This window comes from Perca flavescens, chromosome 19 (genome assembly GCF_004354835.1).
Source record: "Perca flavescens isolate YP-PL-M2 chromosome 19, PFLA_1.0, whole genome shotgun sequence".
NCBI classification, from domain to species: domain Eukaryota; kingdom Metazoa; phylum Chordata; class Actinopteri; order Perciformes; family Percidae; genus Perca; species Perca flavescens.
The window spans coordinates 2,885,012-2,910,284 of NC_041349.1; the positions used below are offsets into that span (position 1 = coordinate 2,885,012).

At 39.8% G+C, this 25,273-nt stretch overlaps 1 protein-coding gene and 1 long non-coding RNA gene across 2 annotated transcripts; both read right to left on the bottom strand.

Annotated features, from left to right (window-relative positions):
• Positions 1–7,461: 7,461 nt before the first annotated feature.
• LOC114545289 (uncharacterized) lies at positions 7,462–12,714 on the bottom strand. The gene is made up of 3 exons (XR_003690856.1): positions 12,606–12,714; positions 10,235–10,387; positions 7,462–7,592 (listed from the first exon to the last, which is right to left on the bottom strand). It is a non-coding gene; the product is annotated as an uncharacterized LOC114545289 (long non-coding RNA).
• A 6,168-nt stretch (positions 12,715–18,882) lies between these two features.
• Positions 18,883–24,616, bottom strand: LOC114546111 (zinc finger and SCAN domain-containing protein 20-like). Its single transcript, XM_028564776.1, has 5 exons — positions 24,526–24,616; positions 23,617–23,711; positions 21,227–21,417; positions 20,349–20,520; positions 18,883–19,200 (listed from the first exon to the last, which is right to left on the bottom strand). Exons 1-5 carry the CDS (start codon positions 24,614–24,616, stop codon positions 18,982–18,984), a joined length of 768 nt encoding a protein of 255 aa, XP_028420577.1. The 3' UTR covers positions 18,883–18,981.
• Between the last annotated feature and the right edge of the window lie 657 nt (positions 24,617–25,273).

A 25,273-nucleotide genomic window follows, 5' to 3' on the forward strand; every position in this document is an offset into this window, starting at 1 on the left:
TTAGTATGCAGCGGAACAGATTAACTAAGCTCAGCCCTCCTTTCTGCTGTACTATCATTCAATAACCTTATTACCTCGGGGTAAAAACTATCCCTGAAAGGTGTTGTGCGCGTTGGGATGCTCTGCCAACGTCTCCCTGATGGGAGGAGGGAGAAGAGATGGTGAGCAGGATGACGAGAGTCCTCCATCATACCTGGGGCCTTCTTAGTGCTGCTTTCCACTAAATGTTTTGGAGCGGTTCAAGTGGAACCCCGATGATGTTAGATGTAGTTTTGACCACCTTTGTCAGTAGATTAAGGTCATGTGAAGTAGCCCTGACAACCACACTACAGTGTTGCCTGTCAGTATACTCTCAGCTGTACAGCGGTACAAGTTCTGTAGCATGTAAAGGGACATACCGTATTTCTTGAAACATCTCAGGAAATAAAGCCTCTGATGTGACTTCTTAATGGCACAGCTGATATGGAAGGACCATGAGAGGGAGTCTGAGATGTGGATGCCTGTGTGTGTGTGTGTGTGTGTGTGTGTGTTGTGTGTGTGTGTGTGTGTGTGTGTGTGTGTGTGTGTGTGTGTGTTGCACTTGTATGTCTTGTTTGTTCTTGTTGATTATCTTGTTGTGTATTCCTATTTCTACTTCTGCTTTTTTAATGTGAATGCTGTTTTTAATGTTTTCATAGTTAATGTTACTCTATTTTTGTATTCATCATCTTCAGACTTTGTGCAGTTTAGTTTTTAACATTCAATCATTTTTATTGAAAACAATTCAACCAAAGGACAGCAGCTCCTTCGCACCTGAGCTTTCTCCACCAACTCTACGGTAAGAGAAAACTAAAGACTCTGGCTCCTAACATTAGTTCTTGTCACTTTTTGTTTTTAATGTTTTTGTCAACTTGTTTGTTGACTCTTCAGTCACTCTTTTGAAAAAGAATTTTTGCCACTTTTTTCTATGTATTTTTCAAGATTTGTCATTTCTTTTGATGTTTGTCACTCTTCGACATTTTTGTTGCCTTTTTGTTGCATTTGTGACACTGTGTTGACCCTTTCTAAAACTTGAAGTTAACTGTAATGTAAAGTAGTTAAATGTGATGTAATATAGTTGACTGTGATGTAATATAGTTAACTTTGATGTAATGTAGTTAAATGTGATATAATGTAGTGTGTTTGTTATCATGTGATATTCCAGGTATCCCTCCTGTTGCTGACTCTAGAACTCATCTCTCTCCTGTCATTCAGGTAAATATACTTTATATTATTATTCTGTATTAAAAAGTTCATATTTTTTTATATTTTCACTTTATTGTTTGGTTTGTGTGTCTAACTTCATCTCACTCCATCAGGACTTTATGGATTTATTCTACAGAAAGAAATCTGCTGAACCTGTATATGAAACGTATTTAATCCTGTGTGTTGTTATTGTATGGTGTACACATATATTATAATCTTTTTTGGGAGTTTAATTTTTAATTTCTTTTTTATTATTTCTTTTTTATTTATCCTTTATTTTACCAGGGAAAAGAATCACATTGAGATTACAATCTCTTTTACAAGTGAGCCCTGGCCCAGAAGGCAGCACATAGAGGATCCACTTTAACAGACAACAAGTAACAGACAGACAGGGATGGACAGGAATAATAATTAAGAAATTAACACAGAAAATCACATTTTAAAAAGAAGTGCAGACATGTTGATGTATTGGATTTAGGTAGGACTTGAATTCAGTATGTCCAAACCCAGGGCTTCTTTAAACAAACATTTTATGTCTTTGTATTGTACAAATATTGATGTGTATTTTGATAAACCTGCAGTTTTAGCTGATATTGCAACTCATTCCATGAAGTTGGAGCACTGTAACTAAAAGAAGTTTTGCCAAACTCTGTTTTAGTTTGTGGAACATGATACAGTATGAATCTACTTGATCTTAGATTGTATTCAGATCTACTAGGTGCTAAAAGTGTAGTTAAATATGAAGGAGTGTGCCCAGTTATTGATTTGTACACAAAGGTCAACCAATGTTTGAGCCTTCTTGTGTTGAGTGAGGGCCAACCAACCATTTCATATAATACACAGTGATGGGTAGAGTACTTTGCATGCATTATAAATCTACAATCTAAAATGTGGAGTGTCTGTAAAACACATCTCCATAGTCTAAAACTGGCAAAAAGGTAGATTCAACCAGCTTTTTCTTGAAACTATAAGTGGAAAAGCATTCAAATCATAATATAGCATGTCGGAAAAAAGTCAAACATTTTGAAAAAAGTCATAGTATAATATGTCAAAAGAAATCATAGGATAATATGTCAAGAAATGTGGAAAAATGTCATAGTAGTAAATATATGTTGAAAAGGTTGAAATAAAAGTCATAGTATAGTATGTCAAATAAAGTCATAAAAAGTAATAGAATTCCTTTTATTGTCATTATACACATATACAACAAGATTGAAGCAACTTCTTTTCCAGCATCAACGTAAGAGAAATATAAAAACATGGAATAAAATAAGTAGTGCAAAAGAAAAAAAGGGGGGTAAGGTGCACAGTTCTGAGACGCTATATACATACATAAAAATAGAAAGATGAATATTGTTTGTATACAGTGTGATACGCAGTGTGAAATAATGATACTACACAGTAATGAAATTGCACAGAATTATCAGCGTTAACAAAAGCCTCAGGGAGTGGGGAGGGCAGCATGGGCAGGGCATGTACAGGGGGGGCTAGGTCTCTGCTGGTCCTCCTCAAGTCCACAATGATCTCCTTTGGTTTCTTGGTGTTCAGAGCCAGGTTGTTCTCTGAACACCAGGCTGCCAAGTTCAGGACCTCCTCTCTGTAGGCCGCCTCGTCTCCAAACTATAGTTGAAACACCAAGGTGGTTCATATTTTATTACTTTATCATTTCAAGTATTCATGGTAAGAACATGTGTTTCAGAGTTTATTAAACACATGTTTTAATTTGTCTTCAGGGTCACATCAACCACATCCTGGGCCTCTGACAGCCGGCCAATCACAGTATTGTGTGTGTCCCAACCCACTTCCTGTCCCTGTGACAGGACGTCCTGATTGGCTGTGTCCTCAGCCTCTGGAGCTCAGAGGGCCCTATGACATCACCAACCTGCATCCTTCCTATTGGTTCAGACACAAACTGTAATCTTAAAGAAAAACTACAGTACTACAGTACTCGTCTCCTCCACCTGTCGATCTGTTGTTCTACACACAGGTCATTATTATATATATTATTAATATTATAATAAAGTTGGACGATAGAAAATAAATTTGTTTCTGAAACATATTTGATTGTATGGCGTTTGTTGTTGTCAGAAACCAGGAAGACGGCGAGCGGGATCGTCTCCACCGTGAAGAGCTGCAGCCATTGGCCGCCTGCAGACTGTAAGCCCCGCCTCCATCACTTGAGACAGAACAGCAGCTGGTTAATGAGTGATAAATGTTCCAGCTTTGCTTCTGTGTTTCTACCTGAACAGGTGAAGCTCCCGCAGCCAAGAGAGCCAATCAGCTGACAGAGTGACAGACAGCGGAGGAGGGCGGGGCTTCTGGACACATTTATTATTCTTACAAAATGTTCATTTAATAAAGGTTTTGAAACACCACGAGTCAAAAATTCACTCAAATGTTTTATTTTTTAAATCAGTGTGCGCGGTACAAATGCTGCACTCTGATTGGTCAGCACCGAAGCAGGGGATGATGTCATCAAAAATAGAGCTCTGCAGTACATTCAGTCAGAAATATAAAAACATAAATGTTCAAACAGGAAGATTTCAGAACCAATCAACAAAGCCTTTTCCACATGACTGGTTGTAGAAACTCAGTCCCTTTTAGAGACCCAACAACCATCTGAATGGATCAACATCTCAAACTGTTTAATCATCACAATTCATTCCATTAATATAAGACATATATACATCTACAAATAGGAAGATTTCAGACCCTTAATCAAACTATCTTAAACATCATTAAAATCAACAAATTTTTAACTTTAGTCCCTTTTAGACAAAAAACAAACGATCTGAACGTACTTCAGATTTTTAAGAAACAACATTTTGTTTCTGGAAACAATTTAATAATTCATTATTCAATGTTGTCAACATAAATAAATGCAGCTTAACTCTGAGTGTGTAGAGGAGACAACATTAAAAACAGTGTAAAGCCTGGTTCAGACGGCAGGATAATTAGGCCGATTTTAGCCCCGATTCCCCCCTCCCGACAATCTTAACGATGCTCCGATTATGGTAAAATAATCTGATCCGATATTCCTGCCGTGTGTGGTGTGTTAAGACTGCTCTCGTCTGCTGGGAAGGACCTCGGGACCTCTCCCATCTCAAATCAGGGATATCCAACATGTTGGATTTATTTGGCCCGATTTCTCCTCGTGTGTGGTGTCCCCCGGGGACAAACGAGCACGCAGCCTGTGTAAAATAAATAAAGTCGATGGGCATAACTACATCCACAACTGCAGTCCACCAGAGTACATGGAAACGAATATATGAACGTTTATTAATCTGTGTAATATCTAACGACATTTCTATGAGAAAAAACTAATCCCCTCCATATCATGATGTAGCAAGTATAGTCCATGCTCGCGTTGTCTTCTTTGACCATCGCCTTTTCTTTTGATAAAGTTTTTTTTCGGTTAAAAAAAAACTACAAACTATCGCCACTGCATCCTCTTCGTCCGCAATGATTGTTTACTCTGAAGTCACGTTTGATCTCGAGGGATTTTGCGAGATTTCCTGTCTGACCTGGGAATGCTCGGGAGTCAAATCGGTTCGTGTGTGATGTGTTGATTTTGCCGTGTGCTGCGCACCACACACTGTACCACCAAAACTGTTAGACCCGTGATGTTTTATCACCGTGTGTGGGGTCTCTCAGGATTGGAAAATCGGCCGACAATTTTAAAAATCGTCCCGTGTGAACCAGGCATTAGAGCCCTTTAGTGTTAGCATTGGTGAGCTGATATTAAACTGATGGTGTGTTAAAGGATGCGTGGACATCTGACAACTGGATTGATCAGCAGGAGTATTAAAACAATCTGAAATGGAAGCATCTGATTGGTCCTTTCAGCAGCAAGGCCATGATGACGTCGTCCTGCAGAAGAGGACTGTGATTGGCCGGCTGTCAGAGGCCCAGGATGTGGTAGATGTGACCCTGAAGACAAATGAAAACATCTGTTTAATAAACTATGAAACACATTTTCTTACCATGAATACTTGAAATGATAAAGTAAAAAAATATGAACCACCTTGATGTTTAAACTATTTTTTCAACATGCTATACTAGGACTTTATTTCAAAATTTTCGACATACTATACTATGACTTTTTACCGACATTCTACACTATGACATGTTTTTCAAACTTTTCGACATGCTATACTATGACTTAAATGCTTCTCCTCCCACATCATTTTAACTACAGACATTCAAACTTTAAGCTGTTCACAAACATGTAGCTATTACAGTTGTATTCAGCTTCATGATATCTTGTTTGTCTGCCTGCCTTTCTATCTACCTGCCTTCAAACATTAAAATGTTCCACATCTTTTATTCATTAAGAATCTTTTTACAAGTTGTAAATTCTATCTATACTTTTTAAAACTATTGAATACTATTCATTCAAATTTGAGCTGGCAAATCAATTTAGCATCGGCTTTTACAAAAAATATTCATACAATGTTAGTAATATTCATCTTTTTAAAGATGTTCATATTATTTGAAATCATTTCCAGTTTTGCACATTTTTCTACAACTTCACCTTCTTCTTACACATCGAAGCCTGCAATTCAATGTAGTGACAGCTTTTCAGAAAACCTTAAAATATTCCACTTTTATATAATACATTTTTGGTGTTATTTAACACTTTTACTAATTTAAACCATTCCAACTTTTCTCACTGCTTTACCTTCTTCTTATACATTAAAGCCAGCAATCTAGTTCAGCTTTAGCAATTTAGCTTTTCAGCATTCACAAGCATTTTCTGCAGGAAATGCCGTTCTACTTATTGTTCAAAAGACAGACATACTGTTTTTCCCTTCCTGTCCAATGAAAACCATGAATCTCCAGATGTGTGCTGATGTTGAATGTTTGTGATAAACTGAAGGATAATATGGAGTCATAAGAGTGTCATAAAGAAGAATACTCCTGTAAAAAAAAGTAAGAAACATAATGAGAAAGTTCAATTCTATTCAGTTTATTTGAGAAGAGGACAGAACAGATTAATAAAACAAATGTTTATACATGGGATAAAAATGCCAGAATTAGCCAAAAGCTCGCAAACTTCCCCTCAAATACAACCAGCTGGTCTATCCACAATTAAAGAAACTATTCAGTAACACACATAACAAACATATTCAGCATCTTACTGAGGTATTACTAATTACTGAAATAACAAATACTTTACCTGGCACAAGCTAGCGTTAACGTATCAGGACAGTCAGTTAACTTACTGTTAGCTTAAAAGGAGGATTATTGTTACCTTTTGTGATATTAAATTCAACGATTTTGTGATAGATAAATATTGTAAAACATCTTTTTCATCTGTGAAATGTTATTCCATGTTGCTTTGTTTAGCATTTCTTTTACATGAACATCCAAAAGCAGTACAAAAATCTTTTTCTGAGTCTTTAAAATCAGCTGTTCGTCTCAAGATGTGGCGTTTGCAGATGCGGTTTAAACACATTAACTGTTCAAGTCATTTTTTAAGCAGCAGACATGTTCTGATTAAAGCTCCCCAGTTATGAATATTTGGTTCTTCTTTTCGTCTTAAAGGACAATGAACTAAATATTTCAGCAATTTGACATTACCATAGTAAACAGTGATGGGATTTTTTTTAAATTAAGAACAAATACTCCTTCGTTACTTCCATTAGTTAAATAGTGCTAGCAGTTGAATCCTGAACTCAGAAAATTTTATTACAGGAATAAAAGCTAATTTTGAGTGGAATTAATCCCTTCAAAAGGGAGGATATATGTAGTCGTAGCCAGGATAACATCCATGCTGTTCAGAAGATGAAGTTACTGCTGGTCAGCCTTCAATGTGGAGAGAAGATCAGAATATAACAACACAGCTATCAGGGCATGAGGAGGAGGCAGGAGGAAACAGCTTGGCTCGGAAACATGTTCACTACGAGGCAGTGTGAATGAGCTGGTGTCTTTTAAGGCTACCACTCTGAGAAAACGTTTTCCCACATTGTTCACACCAGTACGGCTTCTCTCCAGTGTGAACACGTCGGTGCCTTTCAACTTCTCCTGTAGTGGTGAACGTTTTCTCACATAGATCACAGCTGTAAGGTTTATCTCCAGTGTGAATGAGTTGATGTTTCTTAAGGCTACCACTCTCAGAAAAGGTTTTCCCACATTGTTCACACCAGTACGGTTTCTCTCCAGTGTGAATGCGCCCCACATTGATGTCTTTTTCTCTCCACTATGTTGTTGTGTAAAGGGTACTCTGTTGCCCCACATTGATCACAGCTGTACGGCTTCTCTCCAGTGTGAACTCTCTGATGAATCTTTAAATATCCAGATGTTGTGAAGGATTTGTCACAGTGTTGACAGTGGTGACGTTTGGGTCCCTCTCCTCCTCTCCGTTTCTATAGCAACAGACAAACAGAGAGAGAGTTAGTGAAGTAAGGGTTAATGCCCGACGTCGCCTCGCCGTCGTCCATTAATACCTGACAATGGACAACTCAAAGTTTTGCCAAACTTGCGATCTTAAAGAGGCCGGCAGGGAACTCTTGAGGGTCGCCACCACTCGCCATACTCGTGTTTTCGTGCTGCTATCTCTGACTCACTCACTGGACCGTCGACCTGACAAAAACCTGCATGTAGGCGGAGGAGCTCGGCTAGCTTCAGAGCTACAGATCAGGTGTCCCTAGAACCCGCGTATCTAACAGTAGTTCCACATTACATTAATTAATTTGCACGCAAGTTTTATTTATTTAGTGACGGAAATTATTGGTGTCGACACATTAACGTAGTCGACTACGTCGACGAATCGTCCCGGCCCTAACCCAGACCATGGTATAACCTTTAAAACCTGGACTTGCTCTCACTCACAATTTTAACTCTTCATACAGTAATTTATGACAAAATGAAGGAAAATGTGTGCCAGTTGCAGACATGTTATTATGGAAGGAAATGTAATCTTCATAACTTTTATAATTTAATAAATATAAAAAAATGTTTCCCAGACTTCGAATGAATGGGGACAATGTCCAAAACTTGCTTCAGTTTTACTTGGTTAGAAATTCCATGGTAACTTTAAAATAACACAAACCATTCATACATTCTGGGTAATTTTCATTCTTTAAGGCGTTTTTCTTTTTCTTTTCACTGGTCAATTTTGAGATTTTGGGCTATTTGTATTCAATAACATGTCTTCTTTCAGACATGTGGTGAAAAAAGTCTGAAATACACATTTAGGTCTTTATTTTACTACACTGTCTGTTTGCGTTTGTAGATTTCGCCTAAATTCAACAAAAGTAGTCGTTCTAAATCATCACGCTGCTCTTCACCCTTTTTGATTTGATTTATAAGACAGTAACAGAAGTAAATGCATAAAAAGATACCATCACAGTGACATTGTACATTTATCAGAACTGTCGAGGATAACACAAGAAAGTTACAAACTTATTTCCATTGTGCTCCCCCTGTCATCCCATATACTGTTGGAAATCTTTCTCTCTCTCCTGTGCAATGCTTCGGGATCCAAATATGGTCATTTCCTTTTTATCACCAACCAATCGTGAAAGTAATTTCTGCGGTAGTTCAGAATGTCGAAAGAAGTGCGTCAAAAATCATCTCAGAGAAGACAAAATGAGTTGTCATTAGCAAGAAAACACGGGATTACAAACATATTTAGCTGTCAGTGGAGCTGCTGTCACCTCTCCTAGGAGAACTACCAGCTTCTCTTCTGGTGGTAACTTTGGGAAGGGTTATTTTTTTGGCTATTTTTTCAAAGTGTAAATCTCTTAGTGAAGATACTTTTTCACAGTGGAGGAGGATGTTCATCTCTGTCTGACCCACTTGGTGGTTACTGAGCCTGTCTCTCTCTCTGACCTGTCTGTCTGACCCAGTTGGTGGTCACTGAGCCTGTATTTAGTCAGAATCCATTTCTTCTTCGTATCTCTAACAGTGTGCAGATAATTTGTCAAATAACAATTGAGTCTACTTTGTTTGCTTTCTCCAATGTTCTAAATATTGGTCTTTTGAATGATTCATACGAAGCTCATCCCTGTGTATCACCAGATGTCCAGTGACAGTCTGCTCAAACACATGCAGCATGGAGGCACTCAGAATGCCAACGCATGCCTCAACTTGGTTATATGGGCCCGATGTCCAAAAACAGTCTTTGTGGGGAAAAGCAGGAGATGGAGGAGGCCCTACATATGGTGCAGGCATGGATATGTAGACTGTAAACTAACTTGGGGGAACTATGCTGTGTAATGGTTGTATTGTGACATCATGGCTTTCAAACAAGCAAGGTGGCAGTTGGTCAAGGCCACACCCCCACCCTCCACCTTGCCCCCCCTCCTCCTCCTCAATAGCATTTAAAGCTACAGACACAGAAAAAAGAAACCCAAAGGAGGTACCTGGGAGCTGCCGTGAGAGAGGCTTTAAAAAGGAGAATTCCAGCATATTTTTACGTTAATCTTGATCACTATAGCTACACAAGTACTTTTGATAAAACCCGACCCGAATCAGAGCAGGCAACACGGAGAAGCTGCAGCTACGTGTCCAAGCGTCCCCTGAGCTAACATGGCAGTTGTTGGGGCAAGTTTTAGAGTTCCTTTGTGCCTCTTAACAGACACAAAATGCAATTAATATGTCTGTGCCACATGAACAGGGCCCTTAAGGGCAAGCTTATCGGTCCTCTCTGCATATAAATCATTGGTAAATAGTAATTGTCCCACTGGGGATCAATCAACAATAAACAGTAAACATTATATTGACAGAGAGCAGAGGTCCGACACACACACACACACACACAGACAGACAGAGGTGTGGACGGAGTAAACTACGTCGGCCCTGTAGTTTTGTTGTCACAGCGATGCTGATAAAGGGGTTTCAAGTGGTCACAATGTATATTACAGACATTTTATGAACAAAAAAACAATAACTCAATCAGCTCCTACAACTTCCTTTCTCCACATTTGATCTCTAACAACAGAATGAAGGGATGACCCACGGAGCCTGGTTACTTTAGAGTGGTTGTTGTGTCCTGAACACTGACCTGAACATGGCTGCTATCAGAGTCCCAGTCTGCTGCTGGTCTTCTGGGGACCTCGGTGCTCCGCTGCTCCTGGTTCTGGTTGTCCTCCTCCATTCCTCTCTGGTCCTGAGATCCAGCAGATCTCCACTGGGGCTGCTGGACTCACTCTGGATTCTGTTCAGGACAAATCAAAGCCCCCAGAGATATTCAGGAGCTGCTGTCTCCTCTCGTTTTCCTCCCATCCACACACAACTAAAACAACAGGCTGACAACTCAAAGCAGCAGCTGGAAAACTGGTCCATCTCCTTCCTAGCTACAACATGAACTCAGAGTAGTTTGGAGAAAACAGCATTATATTCAACTGGGAATAAATCTAAAAGGTAAAAATAAACACTACCATAACGCTGGCTTTTTGGTGTCTACCCTTCACAATAAAAGCCCAGCTTAAATTCACTCGGAAAAGTGATTCTGCCGACACTAGATATCAAACCAAAGCTACCCACTATATCTGATTAAAGTGCTGCGAGCTGTAAGTTCACCACTTCTACGAAACACAGGAAGTGGACCAAAAACAGAGCATTACTAATCTGCACTTTCAACCTTTAACACAGTTTACAGACTTAAATATCTGGTTTAAGGGATGAGAACTTTCAGATCCATATGTAATGCGTGTGCAGGTTAGTTCCCCCAACAAATGTCAATGTCTGAAACTCGTTTCTCAGCAGGCAAATTATTCAATTCATAGCTTTAAAATGCATTTGTCTATTCTAGAGAGTCAGTTTACAATAAAAATGACCTCTCATTGGCTAACAGCTAGCCAATGAGAGCCTGGCTATCAGTATCAGCTGACAGAGGAAGTTGCAGTTCACTTACACATTCATGACATAACACAAACACATATGGACCTAACATATTTCAAAAAGTGAAGTAAAAACGGTTTTGTGTGGCACTGCTAGAACCTCTTTGGTTTAACACACACTCCGCTTCAAATCTGAAATCTTTCCATATCGGCGGTGCAGTTTTAGTTTTCTTTGGGACTAACTCTGCCATATATCATCTTGTCACTGCAGAAACACATGATACTACTTTGTAGTTAACAAACACAACTTGAGCTGTTTCCCCTCACACTGCTACGGTGGCCCAGACAGTTCAACACAAACACAAAATGATTCTTGTATGTTTGAGAAGTAGGCTAAGTGAAACATGGTATGTGATTATCACAAATAAGCAATGTTGTTCAATATCTTTGTATTTTCATATGTATGTATACTCTGCCATTTAGGCTACGAAGGAAAGTGTGTGTGTGTGTGTGTGTGTGTGTGTGTGTGTGTGTGTGTGTGTGTGTGTGTGTGTGTGTGTGTGTTTGTATTTGTAGGGTAGGACTGAGGACATAGACTGTACAAATGCTAACATACAGTCTATGAACAAACCCTTTTACATGGCTTTAAATCCAGTGTAAATATTCAGTCCACAGTCTGAATTCTATTTATTGACTTATTTTATTTTCCAGTAGTAAGCAGGAAGTAAGGTCATGGTTAAAATTCTGGGTGTATTTCATTCAGACCAACCGTGTATGACCGTGAACATAGACCGTGGATGTGTGTATGGATGACATATTACGCCCCTAACACTGGAATAGGCAGCATGTTGAATCAGCATTCAATTTAAACATCTGTTTACCGTAACCATAATCACACACACACACTTTCCAAACCAAGCGTATGGAGGGAATTAGCCGCTGGGAGCTGATCAATAAGCAGATAGATCCAGTTAACAAGTTCCAAGCTCCTGAGCCTCTCCACAGCTCGGTAATAATCATCAGTGTTCAGCTCCGGTCTGTTTGTTTGGATCAGAGGGAAAGTCGGCCACACTTCTGCTCTCAGAAAGAATGAAGCTCCACTACATTTAGAACGGCTTGGCTTTCTCCCATTTTAGAACAAGGTCAACAATGGGAGCAGCTGACAGACACACACACATACTAATACTTTCTATACACATACTAATACTTTCTACAGACACACATACTAATACTTTCTACAGACACACACATACTAATACTTTCTATCTTTTTCTCTTTGTTAGAGAAAGAGCTAGCCTGCTACATTACATGTCATTTAGCTGACGCTTTTATCCAAAGAGACTTCCAGTTAAGTGCTTTCAACCCTGGAGGTGTAAACTCCAGACAACAAGTAGTAAGAGCAAGTCCATTAGCTTTAAATAAGCTAAACTACAAAGAGCCATATGAAAGAGCTAGCTAGCTTCTGCTCAGCTCCGTTAGCATTACGCAGCCGAATGGGAAGCTAACGCATGCGCAGCTCTGTCTTCTCTTGTCTCTGAGTGCCGTGTAAAAGAGCAGTTCTTAAAGTGTTTAGCTGAGTGTGTGCGGGTTTACCTGGAGCTCTGTCTTCTTCAAACTCACTAATAACAAACAGCACAGCTATCCCGCCGCCAGCCACACATCCCAGTCAAACAACGAGACTTCCGCTTCCTCCCAGTCCGGGTTTTTCAGATTAAAAGTTTAAAATGAAAGAAGGCCGCCGCCTGGAGGTCAGGAGGGAAACAACAGATCCACATTCAGTTCATTAATCAGTTAGTGGTGGACTGGATATGAGGACATTTACTCAAGTAATGGACTTAACTCCAGGTACTGGGACTTTACCTGAGTATTAAATAATGTAAAGCACTTTAATTATTAAAACAATTTGTAAGTATAAAGAGAAATTACAAAATATAATGTAGGCATTTAAATGTATATTTCCACCTGTGTGATGGTTGTTGGCTGTGAGTTTATTTTCTGGCTGTTTCCAGTTTTCTTTCTGTTTCTCTTGGTCCTGCCTTTCTCTGTTTTCTGTTTCTCTGGTGGTCCTGCCTCTCTCTGTTTTCTGTTTTCTCTGGTGGTCCTGCCTCTCTCTGTTTTCTGTTTCTCTGTTCCTGCCTTGTTTTCTGTTTTCTCTGGTCCTGGTCCTGGTGGTCCTCTCTCTGTTTTCTCCCCCTCCCCGGACCAACTCACCATCTTTGCTTGATCGTTGTCTCAGCCCCACTGGTGACACGCGCTCTAAGCTTCTAGAGAAAACCTGTAGAAATCTGTCCTTACCTGTCTCTGCTGTTGTCTTATCTTACCCCTTCTTTGTACTCGTCTCTCCGCAGTTATCATCTCCAGACCTTCCCTCTGTCTCCAGTCAGCTGGCTACACCCTCCAGTCCCATCCTCGTGGCTATTTGCTCCATTCCTCCTCCACCCCCGCTTCCAGCCATCCCCTCTTCGGCTCCTATACTCCCCGGATTCCAGTGCCTCCTCCTCGGCTTCCTCGGCCTCGGTTTCCCTTCCTTGTGTTCCCTCGCCATCCTACCTCAGCCCTCGTACCCTTACTCCTGTCCCTGGTGTCCGCCTCCCCACCTCCTTCCCTCTGAATATCATTTAAATAAAACTGTTTCTTGAGAGCCTTGCATTTGGGTCCATTCTGTCTCCCACATAACAACCAGGCTCCATTTAAATAAAATAGCAATTTCATGATTATTAAAGGTCCCATGACATGAACATTTCACTTTGAGGTTTTTTTTAACATTAATATGAGTTCCCCCAGCCTGCCTATGGTCCCCCAGTGGCTAGAAATGGTAATAGGTGTAAACCGAGCCCTGCTCTGTCTTTGAGAAAATGAAAGCTCAGATGGGCCAATCTGGAATCTTCTCCTTATGAGCTCATAAGGAGGAAGGTTACCTCCCCTTTCTCTGCTTTGCCCGCCCAGAGAATTTGGCCCACCCATGAGAGAGAGAGAGAGAGAGAGACATCATGGCTTTCAAACGAGCAAAGTGGCAGTTGGTCAAGACCACACCCCCCACCTCCTCCTCCTCCTTACCCCCCCTCTCTCCTCCTCAATAGCTACAGACACAGAAATGGCACATCCTAAGGAAAGCTCATTGTGGGACTGGCTCTAGTGGCTGTAGTTCTGCACCAAGGCTGAATTTTGGGAAAGAGACTTCAGACGCAGTATTAGGGGACCACTAAGGTCTATATAAAAGAGACTTCAGATACAGTATTAGGGGACCACTAAGGTCTATATAAAAGAGACTTCAGATACAGTATTAGGGGACCACTAAGGTCTATATAAAAGAGACTTCAGATACAGTATTAGGGGACCACTAAGGTCTATATAAAAGAGACTTCAGATACAGTATTAGGGGACCACTAAGGTCTATATAAAAGAGACTTCAGATACAGTATTAGGGGACCACTAAGGTCTATATAAAAGAGACTTCAGATACAGTATTAGGGGACCACTAAGGTCTATATAAAAGAGACTTCAGATACAGTATTAGGGGACCACTAAGGTCTATATAAAAGAGACTTCAGATACAGTATTAGGGGACCACTAAGGTCTATATAAAAGAGACTTCAGATACAGTATTAGGGGACCACTAAGGTCTATATAAAAGAGACTTCAGATACAGTATTAGGGGACCACTAAGGCCTATATAAAAGAGACTTCAGATACAGTATTAGGGACCACTAAGGTCTATATAAAAGAGACTTCAGATACAGTATTAGGGGACCACTATGGCCTATATAAAAGAGACTTCAGATACAGTATTAGGGGACCACTAAGGCCTATATAAAAGAGACTTCAGATACAGTATTATTTTATTTATTTAATGTTTATTTGACAGGGACAAATGCATAGAACATTGCTTTATAAAGAATACAAAGTAGATGCCATGCATACAGGTTTATAGCCTTGACTAATTTGCAACCCCTGTCCTTTAGTGGTTAGGGAACCACTAAATTCTATATAAAATAGACTTCAGATACAGTATTAGGGGACCACTAAGGCCTATATAAAAGCATCCATAAAGCAGCATGTCATGGGACCTTTAAACTTAATTTATATATAAAAGAGACTTCGATACAGTAAAGAAAAAAATATATCAAAAGACTTCAGATACAGTTGGTTCATCTTTATAAAAGTTCCAACAATCACCACTCTGGTTTGGTTGAAATAAACCCTTAATAAAAGAGACCTTTTACATGTGGAGATATGGCTGGCTCTATACAGTATTAAAAATGTCCTGATTATTTACAAGAATACAAAGTAGATGCCATGCATACAGGTTTATAGCCTTGACTAATTTGCAACCCCTGTCCTGGAGTCTGGGAGATATGCTGGCTCTATACACGCATAAAAGTCCTGATTATTTACATGGAGTCTGGTGGAGATATGCTGGCTCTATACACGCTAAAAAGTCCTGATTATTTACATGGAGTCTGGTGGAGATATGTCCTGATTATTTACATGGAGTCTGGTGGCTCTATACACGCTAAAAGTCCTGATTATTTACATGGAGTCTGGTGGAGATATGCTGGCTCTATACATGCTAAAAGTCCTGATTATTTACATGGAGTCTGTTGGAAACATGCTGGCTCTATACACGCTAAAAGTCCTGATTATTTACATGGAGTCTGGTGGAGATATGCTGGCTCTATACACGCTAAAAGTCCTGATTATTTACATGGAGTCTGGTCTATGCTGACTCTATACACGCTAAAAGTCCTGATTATTTACATGGAGTTTGGTGGAGATATGCTGGCTCTATACACACTAAAAGTCCTGATTATTTACATGGAGTCTGGTGGAGATATGCTGGCTCTATACATGCTAAAAGTCCTGATTATTTACATGGAGTCTGTTGGAAACATGCTGGCTCTATACACGCTAAAAGTCCTGATTATTTACATAGAGTCTGGTGGAGATATGCTGGCTCTATACACGCTAAAAGTCCTGATTATTTACATGGAGTCTGGTCTATGCTGACTCTATACACGCTAAAAGTCCTGATTATTTACATGGAGTTTGGTGGAGATATGCTGGCTCTATACACGCTAAAAGTCCTGATTATTTACATGGTGTCTGGTGGACATATGCTAGCTCTATACACGCTAAAAGTCCTGATTATTTACATGGAGTTTGGTGGACATATGCTAGCTCTATACACGCTAAAAGTACTCATTATTTGCATGGAGTCATTAAGCTGCAGTTTATGCTTGTTGCACCACTTCACTACCTCCTCTATCTGTGTATAGATAGCAATGTCTGAGTAAGTAAGTAGTAGTAGACTACGTATGGCCGTATCATCTGAAAATGTAATAATGTGGTTATTTCTATAGATGTTCCTGCAATCATTTGTGTATATTATAAAAAGTAAAGGAGAGCTTACACAGCCTTGAGGGGCACCTGTACTTATGTTCAGAGTATCAGAAAGAGTAGAGCTTACCTGCTGTCCTGTCCGTCAGAAAAGAAGCATACTATCTAATAATATAATAATGAAGGGGTTCACGTCCATCTGTTGTCATTTACACAACAGTGTCTGAGGGAGAATACAACTGAATGCTGAAGTTCATAAATAATAATCAAACATAAGCTGATGGATTTTTAATGTGATTTACGATAGAGTGTACAGTTGTGATTAGGGCATCGTCAGTACCCCTGCCTTTATTATAGGCAAATTGGTAAGGGTCCAAGAGAAGCTGTACCTCGCTCCTTAAATTACCAACCATTATACGTTCTAATGATTTCATCACTATTGATGTCAGCGCTGCTGCTATAATCATTATTATGCTGTGAGCAGGGTCTTTTAGGCACAGGCATGACAACAGATGTCTTCCAAATAGTAGGGATGGTACATTTATCGACAGAGAGTTGAAATAGAGGGCTCCAAGCCGGAGTCAGCTCATCCGAAAATGTTTTCAAAATAAAAGGTGAAATACCATCATTAAAAACGGTGGTGACAGTGTGGTGGCAAATTTTATTTTAACCATTGGTTTGATTGTTTTATAACGCCACAAGATTTAGCTTCTTCATGTGTAGATTCAAAAGGCTCCAAGTGAAATAGTTGGCAACCGTGAACTATAGCCCAGTAGAATTATTTAGTTCTACTAGCCTGAACCTTCTCACATTGTTGACTTTTTGCTTAGCTAGAAGTGGAGAAGGCCGATGACTGTTTACCACAGTGAGAACTACGTAGGTTTCTGTCTCCTGAGATAAAAGTGTTGTTTAGGCTAATGTTAGGAACAGAGAGCAGAGGGGAAGGTGAGACAATGGTGTGACTGTTAACGATGTCCTCTTTTCAACTATGGCCATACTAAAAGATACATTTAGAGGGGGGGCTTAACAGAGGTCTTCACTATATGATGTTTGGATGTTTAGACTTTAGGTTAGAAAGACATTTTCAGTTGTGCTGCGTGTACCTTTGAAGCTGTGTTTTCTCCATTTGCAAATGTTTTTGGTTTAATTCTCAAACAGTCATTATTCGTTTTCATTTGATAATTGATATTTCTAAACGCTGCTGCTTCATAGGAAAACTTCCATCACAACAGCATTAGGGTTAATTTGTATTCTGTATTGGGTCACATTGTAATGACATAGACAGGTTTCTGCAGCGGGTCACATTACTATCATAATCCAGGTCAAAACATCTGTAAAAAATGTTGAGATCATTAGCCTTCAAAACATTAAATTCCTTCTTTCCAGAGTTCATGTTAGTCAACTGAGTAACTGAGTACATTTACTCAAGTACTGTAAATAACTCAAGGTACTTGTACTTTACTTGAGTATTAAATATTGTGTACAGCATTTCTATAATTAAAATAATGTAGAAGTATAAGGAGTAATGACAAAATATAGATTAATTTTAAGCATTTTTATTTATTTTTCCACCAGACTCCATTTAATTAAAACAGAAATGTTATTATTATTAAACACAATTCATTCAAAGTGGACAGAAACTAAATAAAACCACCAAAAACCGTCTTGGTTCATCTTTCCACTGTTCCAACAATCACCACTCTAGTTTGGTTTATTTCAACCAAACCAAAGTGGTGAAATAAACCCTTAATTCACCCATTTACATGAAAAGTCCACAAAGTAGGAAAATATGATGTTAAACTACAAAAGAACAATAACCTGAGAGCATAAAAATTAAATTAAAAATGACCAACTTCCAGTATGTTGGTAACGATGAGAGGAATGTTTCGACCAATTTCCCCAAATATTGAAACAACTATGTCCAAATGAAGGCCGCTTATTAAACTCGCATGGACCAAATCGCTGTATAGTCTCACAATGTCAAAGGTTATGGTTTTGCACCAACTTTTGGGAGTTTTGGAGTATATAAGGACATCAAAAAAGGTTTTCAAAGATTATTTCAAAGACAAATAAGGGGACCATGAAGAGCAGCCATGCCACACGTCTAGGCCCAAATGAGAAAGCAGCCTGGAGAAATGACTATTTTGAACATTGCTGCAACATTTTGAGAGTTTCTGTGCATCCTGAAGTCCTTAAACATGTATTCCTAAAATCAAAATTAGACAGATTTCCTGTCAGGCAAAGAAAAGTAAAAACAAAATGTAATATGTTTCTAAAACTGAGAACAAAGTTTTTACCAAACAAACAAACCTACGTTTTCCGACCGAAACATCTTTAAACCTCTTAAAGTTCAGGCAGAGCAGCCGATGTCATCATTCATCAGAGCAAACACTAAATGGTCACCTTTGGGCCTTCCCCTTCACACTGTGGGAACATTGTTGTAAAACAGCTTCAACATTAGCATAAAAAAATCACCAAAAAAAGCTGATCCAGGATAACATCCATGGTGTTCAGAAGATCAAGTTACTGCTGGTCAGCCTTCAATGTGGAAAGAAGATCAGAATATAACAACACAGCTATCAGGGCATGAGGAGGAGGCAGGAGGAAACAGCTTGGCTCTGAAACATGTTCACTACGAGGCAGTGTGAATGAGCTGGTGGTGTCTTTTAAGGTGACTACTCTGAGAAAAGGTTTTCCCACATTGTTCACACCTGTACGGTTTATCTTCAGTGTGAATGCGTTGATGTCTTTTTAGGTTACCCTGAGTTTTGAAATCTGCCCCACACTGATCACAGCTGTACAGTTTCTCTCCAGTGTGAATGCGTTGATGGCCCTCTCCTCCTCGCCGTTTCTATAGCAACAGACAAACAGAGAGAGAGCGTTAGTGAACAATTTTAAACCCTGGATTGGCTCTCACTCACAATTGTAACTCTTCATAAAATAATTTTTGACAAAATGATGGAAAATATGTGCCGTTTGCAGACATGTTATTATGGAAGCAAATGTACTTTTCATAACTTTTATAAGTTCCAAAATATTCTACATTTTTCAGGCAAATTGTAATGAAACAACTGTAACGCTGTAATGAAACAGTAAGAGAAAGCTGGGCAGATGATCGCGGACCGCCTGATAGCACACAGAACAATACGCTGAATAAGGTAGGTGTCCGGTATGTTAACGTAACACATTAACAGTTATTGAACTATGGAGACGTAACTGCACCGTGAACGAGCCCCTCCCGACTCCTTCCTCCTGGCCGTCTCGCTTTCAGCCCACGATTAGCCGATTAGCTTTCTTTGTTTTCTTCATTGCAGTAAGAGTCACCTTTTCCCCAGTCTCCCTCATAAGTTTCTCCCTCATTTCAAACTCTCTTTCTGCTGCTCGATTACCGTTTTTGGCTGCATATTTTACTAGCTGCAGTTTGTCTCTTTTCTTTCTCAGTTGTCTTTAGCAGCAGCGTTCTAGTTGTCACAAGCCTAGAGCGCCCTCTCGCGGCTGTAGACGGTAATGTTTTCAGTATGAATTAACATGTAAAAACATGTTAAATTATATATATTTTGATATATAAGTCGCACCTGACTATAAGTTGCAGGACCAGCCAAAGTAGGAAAAAAAGTGCGACTTATAGTCCGCAAAATACGGTATAACGAAACGCAATGTGCGGCGGCCGGTGTTGATAGTGAGGCGCACAGCCACACATTAGTCTGTGTGTGGGAAACACTACTGACCACTGCTCTGAAACCGTCATAATCATATCATTCAAGGAGTTAGGCTACTAATCATTTACACACATTAACAGTTGTAGCTAGGGCTGCACATCATATCCTAAATGTTGTAATATTTTACATGTATGTATGTGCATCAGCATATTGCAATGTGGAGAGTCATTTATATATAAATCCTAAAAGACATTTGTGAAACCCTCTGTGTGCATTCATTAATATTGAGATTAGATTTCTGGGACTCTTCAGTCTGGAGTAACCTCTTTCCTTCACTCACCTCCTCCTCCTTCTTCTTGCTCCCTCGCTCCTCTGAGTCTCCCGAGGCCTCACTGACTACTTTCCTCTTGCCCTCCTTCTTCTTCTCCTCCTTCTCCTTGTGTTTCTGCATGTACTCTGCGATATGGTCGGGGCCGTCCAGGTTGTCTTGCGGCTCCCATGTGTTATCCTCACTGGAAAGGTGAGTGCAGACAGAAGAAAATCTCCTCAGGCTTTGTTTTTAGGAAATACATTCTCACTCTAATTGCTAATTCGTATTATTCCTTTTTTTCTATTGCCATTTTGTAAGGTTGTTTGCGGGTCTGCAACTTAGTGTCAAAACACCAAACCTTCAACTTTGAGAGCATGATACAATGCTGACATTTATGCTGTAGGTTAGCAGTTTTCAATAAGTGAGGCACGCCTCCCTTAGCGCCAAAGAGCTACAGGGGAGGCACAACACGCAAGAAAAAAATAACTCTGTATCTATTGATATCGGTAATTGTGCGTGCGTGTATTAGCTTTAAAATGCGTCGTTTCCTTGTCCCAAGTCAACAGAAGTCAGCATTAAGGGAGAAGACCGGACCCAGCAAAAAACATAGGAAATATGATCCTGTGTACTTAAAGTTAGGTTTCACCTGGTCGGGGTCCGAGGCTGCACCTCTGCTGTAGTGTGTGGTCTGCAAGGAGGTGCTAGCAAATGACAGCACCTCCACCTTCTTGTGTGAGTGTGGGTTTTCTGCACTGACCCTGATTAAAACCATTGAATCATTGCTTGCTAGCTTACCTACTCTAAGGGGAGGCTCATATTCACCCAGTCTGAAAACCCCTGGTGTAGATTATTTGCAATTTGTATCTCAGGATCAACACCAAGAATTAATATTATAGACTCATACTTACTCTAAGAACCCTTTCCATTTCCGCAGAAACTCTACTGTTCCCTTCACCACTCTGTGGTACAAAATCTTCTCCACCTCATACTCCTCCTCTTCCTCCTCTGCTGCTACTGCTGGAGGATCTGCAGGCTGCTCCTCCTCCTTCTTGCCCTTCTTTCCTGCTACAGTCGCCAGCTTGACGTCTGCTGAGGGCTCCTTTGGTAGACCCAAGGGGGAAACATGCAGAGATAATGATACAACGGTTAGAAGAACTAATGGGAGTTGGGAGTGAATTATAGTTGACCATGTTTTACTATATTAAAATGTTCTGTTTGAAAGGAGAAAATGCCAGCGCTGATGAGGTGACCAATCCATAGGACTTCAAAGAGCCAAGTATCTCCTGCATGAAAACTGAAATAACTACTAAAATGTAGTGTTGTCTTTCGGGGAATAATTGTAAAGATTTACAAAGAATATGTTTAACATTACACCATTTTATATCTAAATGGGATGTTTTGGGAGTGATTGTGGCAGGATTGCAGGGTGATACACTGGTAAGAGTTAATGACGTTATGCCATGTATGCAGCTCATTTAAATAGCTCACTTTACCGTATTGTGTCAACAGTTAACTTCATTTTATATTACATGTGGCTAGGGTTGGGTAACGTTCACATTTTTACCGATGCCGGTACGATACCGGAAATTTGGTTCTAGTACCCAACGGTACCTTTTTTCATTACTTTCCCTTTGTAAATACCAAAAAAATATATAATATGTGTGTGTGTGTATGCTCTCTGTCAACATGCAGATGGCGTTTCTTCTATCGGGGTGAAAATGTTCCATCTAAACAAGTTCCTTCCTCAGACTATTTAGCAGAGCCAAAGTCGTTGCGTCCAGAGCTTAGCGCCGCCCAAGACCATTATGATTTAAAGAAATGCAAACAAGCCAGAGAGTTTTTTCTCCAGTAAAAGAATGAAGGGAAACGTCCTAGTTAAAGGTGTTTAAATGCTTCACTGTTTTTAACTTGAATAAATGAAAACATCTTTCTAAAAGACAAGGAGGAATCCTGTTAAATAATCCTGATTTAAAGGATTTCTTCCCTAACTGAGCGGCCCTACTACTGTCTTGGTTGGAGCTTTTTCTGATGTTTTGAAGTAATCCTGTTAAATAATCCTGATTGACATGGAAACCAAAGTCATTGGGATTCATATTTCTTTCCCTAACCTACGACACAGAAAAGATTCAAATTATCACATTTCAGAAACAAAAAAATCAGCAAATGTTTGTTTGTTATAACAAAAATATATTACAGTTATTATTAATTAATGTATGTGTGTGTAATAATCTGATGCATTTTGTAATAAAAACCTGAACCCAGTATGTAATAATATATCTAATAAATGTCTCTGGTTTTTATTATAAATTATTACATGACGCTGAGATTTTTGTAACAAAAAAATGCCACTTTTTTAACAGTAATGTAAAATGGTGCATTATGTAACGTTAATAACAAACAAAATGGAGTTGTAGTTTTTTCAAACATTGTTTTTTTAATTAATTTATGAATTCTAACATGAATCATAGTGACTCAAAAATAATGATAAAAATCATCATAATGATTAGTATTACCTTTCATTGGTCAAAACACGTCAATAAATGATTATTTAACCCTTGTGTTGTCTTCATGTGCCATGAACTTGTCATTTTCTTTTCATGGAACTTTTTCCGACGTTTTTGTTGCTTTTTTAAAACGTTGTCCCTCTTTTCAACGATTATTTTATTCATGGTAAATAAACCTAATTTAAATGACATTATACCTAATTTTTAGAGTTTGAAAAACATCAGAAATGAACTTGTCATTTTCTTTTTATATAAACCTAATTTAAATGACATTATACCTAATTTTTGAGTTTGAAAAACATCAGAAATGATGAATCATTTTGACTAATAGAATAGTTAAGACCAGAGGATGGTGAGTGGCGTCTGACGGAGAGGACTGCGGCGGCTCTCTGCTGCAGCAGCGCCCGGGAGGTGTCGTCTCCCTGCCGGGTCACAACAGAGCGGTGTCCCGGTCCTCTCTGTCCGGTGGAGACAACATGTCTCAGTCAGTTAAAACAACTACTAACTGGCTTCTCTATTAGCCTCCAAGCTAGCACTCCACACTGACTTTAGCTTGCGCTCTGGAGAGCTATGTCTGGCAATGCTACACTAACTGCCAACGATGCTAGCGGGCTAACGACGCTAAGAGCCGTTGGTATAACAACGTCTACAAACTGTGTGGATGTCAAACGATATTAACACATATAGACACACACACACACACACACACACACACACACACACACACACACACACACACACACACACACACACCTTCTGTCCGGTTCAGTGGGTGTAATCAGCGGTCTTTTTACCGGAGAAAAAGAACAGATTCTCTTCTGATCATCAGGATAACGGTCGTTCTCCTCTTCACCGCCGAGGGCCCGCCCCTCTGCCCTCACAACGACAGCTGATTGGACGGGAAGTTAACAGCAACCAATAGAATTAAAGTAGGTCAAGATATTTAAAGAAAAACAAAAACAAAACTATTTTACTGTAACACTGAAGACACATTCAATATGAATTATGTAACCGGAAACAACGGAAACATGATATAATATAAGTATAAATAATTAAATCAACCTGCCACATGTGTAGTAATAACAATAACTGAACTTTTCTTTCTTAAATATTATTTAAATATTTAAAATCCAGCATGTAGAAAGTGTGTGTGTGTGTGTGTGTGTGTGTGTGTGTGTGTGTTTGTAGAAAGTGTGTGTGTGCTTGTGTGCGGGTGTGTGTGTCTCTGTGTGTTTGGGTGTGTGTGTGTGTGTGTGTGTGTGTGTGTGTGTGTGTGTGTGTGTGTGTGTGTGTGTGTGTGTGTGTGTGTGTGTGTGTGTGTGTGTGTGTGTGAGTGTGTGTGTGTGTGTGTGTGTGTGTGTGTGTGTGTGTGTGTGTGTGTGTGTGTGTGTGTGTGCGTGTATGACAATCAACCTGTCATATGTGTAGTAATAACAATAACTGAACTTTCCTTTCTGAAATATTATTTAAATATTTGTGTGTGTGTGTGTGTGTGTGTGTGTGTGTGTGTGTGTGTGTGTGTGTGTGTGTGTGTGTGTGTGTGTATTTCTTGTGTTATTATTGTATGAAATGATTGTTTAAGTTATGATAAATGTAATCAAACTCCAATAACAGAAATGTGAATATTTCAGGGAAAACTCCAGATGAGGGTTTAGGGCCAAAATCCATTTGTGATGTGCTGCTCCATTCTGACCCCCCCAGACCTCTCAGGTGGTCTGGTCCACGTCTGCTTCCTGTCCCCAGAGTCCCAACTAAACAGGGGGGAGCAGCGCTCACTTTCTCTGCTCCACACATCTGGAACAGACTCCCAGAAAACAACTCTCCCTTCTTTTAGCTCAGGGCTGAAGACTTTAGAACACATCTGTCCTGCAGGGCTCCACAGCAGCTGGTTTCTGGTTTAATACTGGACCAGTCCCAAAGATTGGTGTTCCCATCAGTCCCTCAGACCCAGAACCACGGGGAGGTAGAGTCCAGGTAGAAATATACACAAGTTATCCTTTAAATATCAACATGTTATATACACATACAGATACAGACAGCTAGGCTACTGTGTGTTAGCTTTAAACTTAAATATATGTATATATGTAGTTGTAAGTAGCTGATGGTTTTCTCCAACTTCTGCCCAAATTCCCCCAAAAACAGGTCAACAGCGCCATCAAGTGACGGAGAGAGAGAACTGCAGGACATTAGAAACTAAAGCCAAACTAATGAAGTGATCAAATAAAACTAGCCAGAAGAAATAAAGATGTGTACATGTGAGGGAACATGTGAAGACTCCATTATTCAGCCTCTCTCAGTGGCCACCGGGAGGCCGTGGCAGGGCTTACCGGGGGATCTGGTGAAGCACGCTCAGCATCCTGTCCCGGGGGGCTCAGCAAGCTGGGGGGGGGCTCGGAGTATTTGGGCTGGGAGGCCGAGGTCCAGGGTGGCTTCGACCTGAGGAGGAGGAGG

What these genes read in the sequence shown, in the direction of transcription:
- LOC114546111 (XM_028564776.1), bottom strand. Translation starts at nt 24,616, where the DNA reads ATGTGTGGAGCAGAGAAAGTGAGCGCTGCTCCCCCCTGTTTAGTTGGG. An exon ending in TGGACCAGACCACCTGAGAG is followed by an intron (nt 23,712 to 24,525) that starts GTCTGGGGGGGT and finishes CCGTCCAATCAG; the next exon opens with CTGTCGTTGTGAGGGCAGAG. An exon ending in AAATGGAAAGGGTTCTTAGA is followed by an intron (nt 20,521 to 21,226) that starts GTAAGTATGAGT and finishes TCACCTTTCCAG; the next exon opens with TGAGGATAACACATGGGAGC.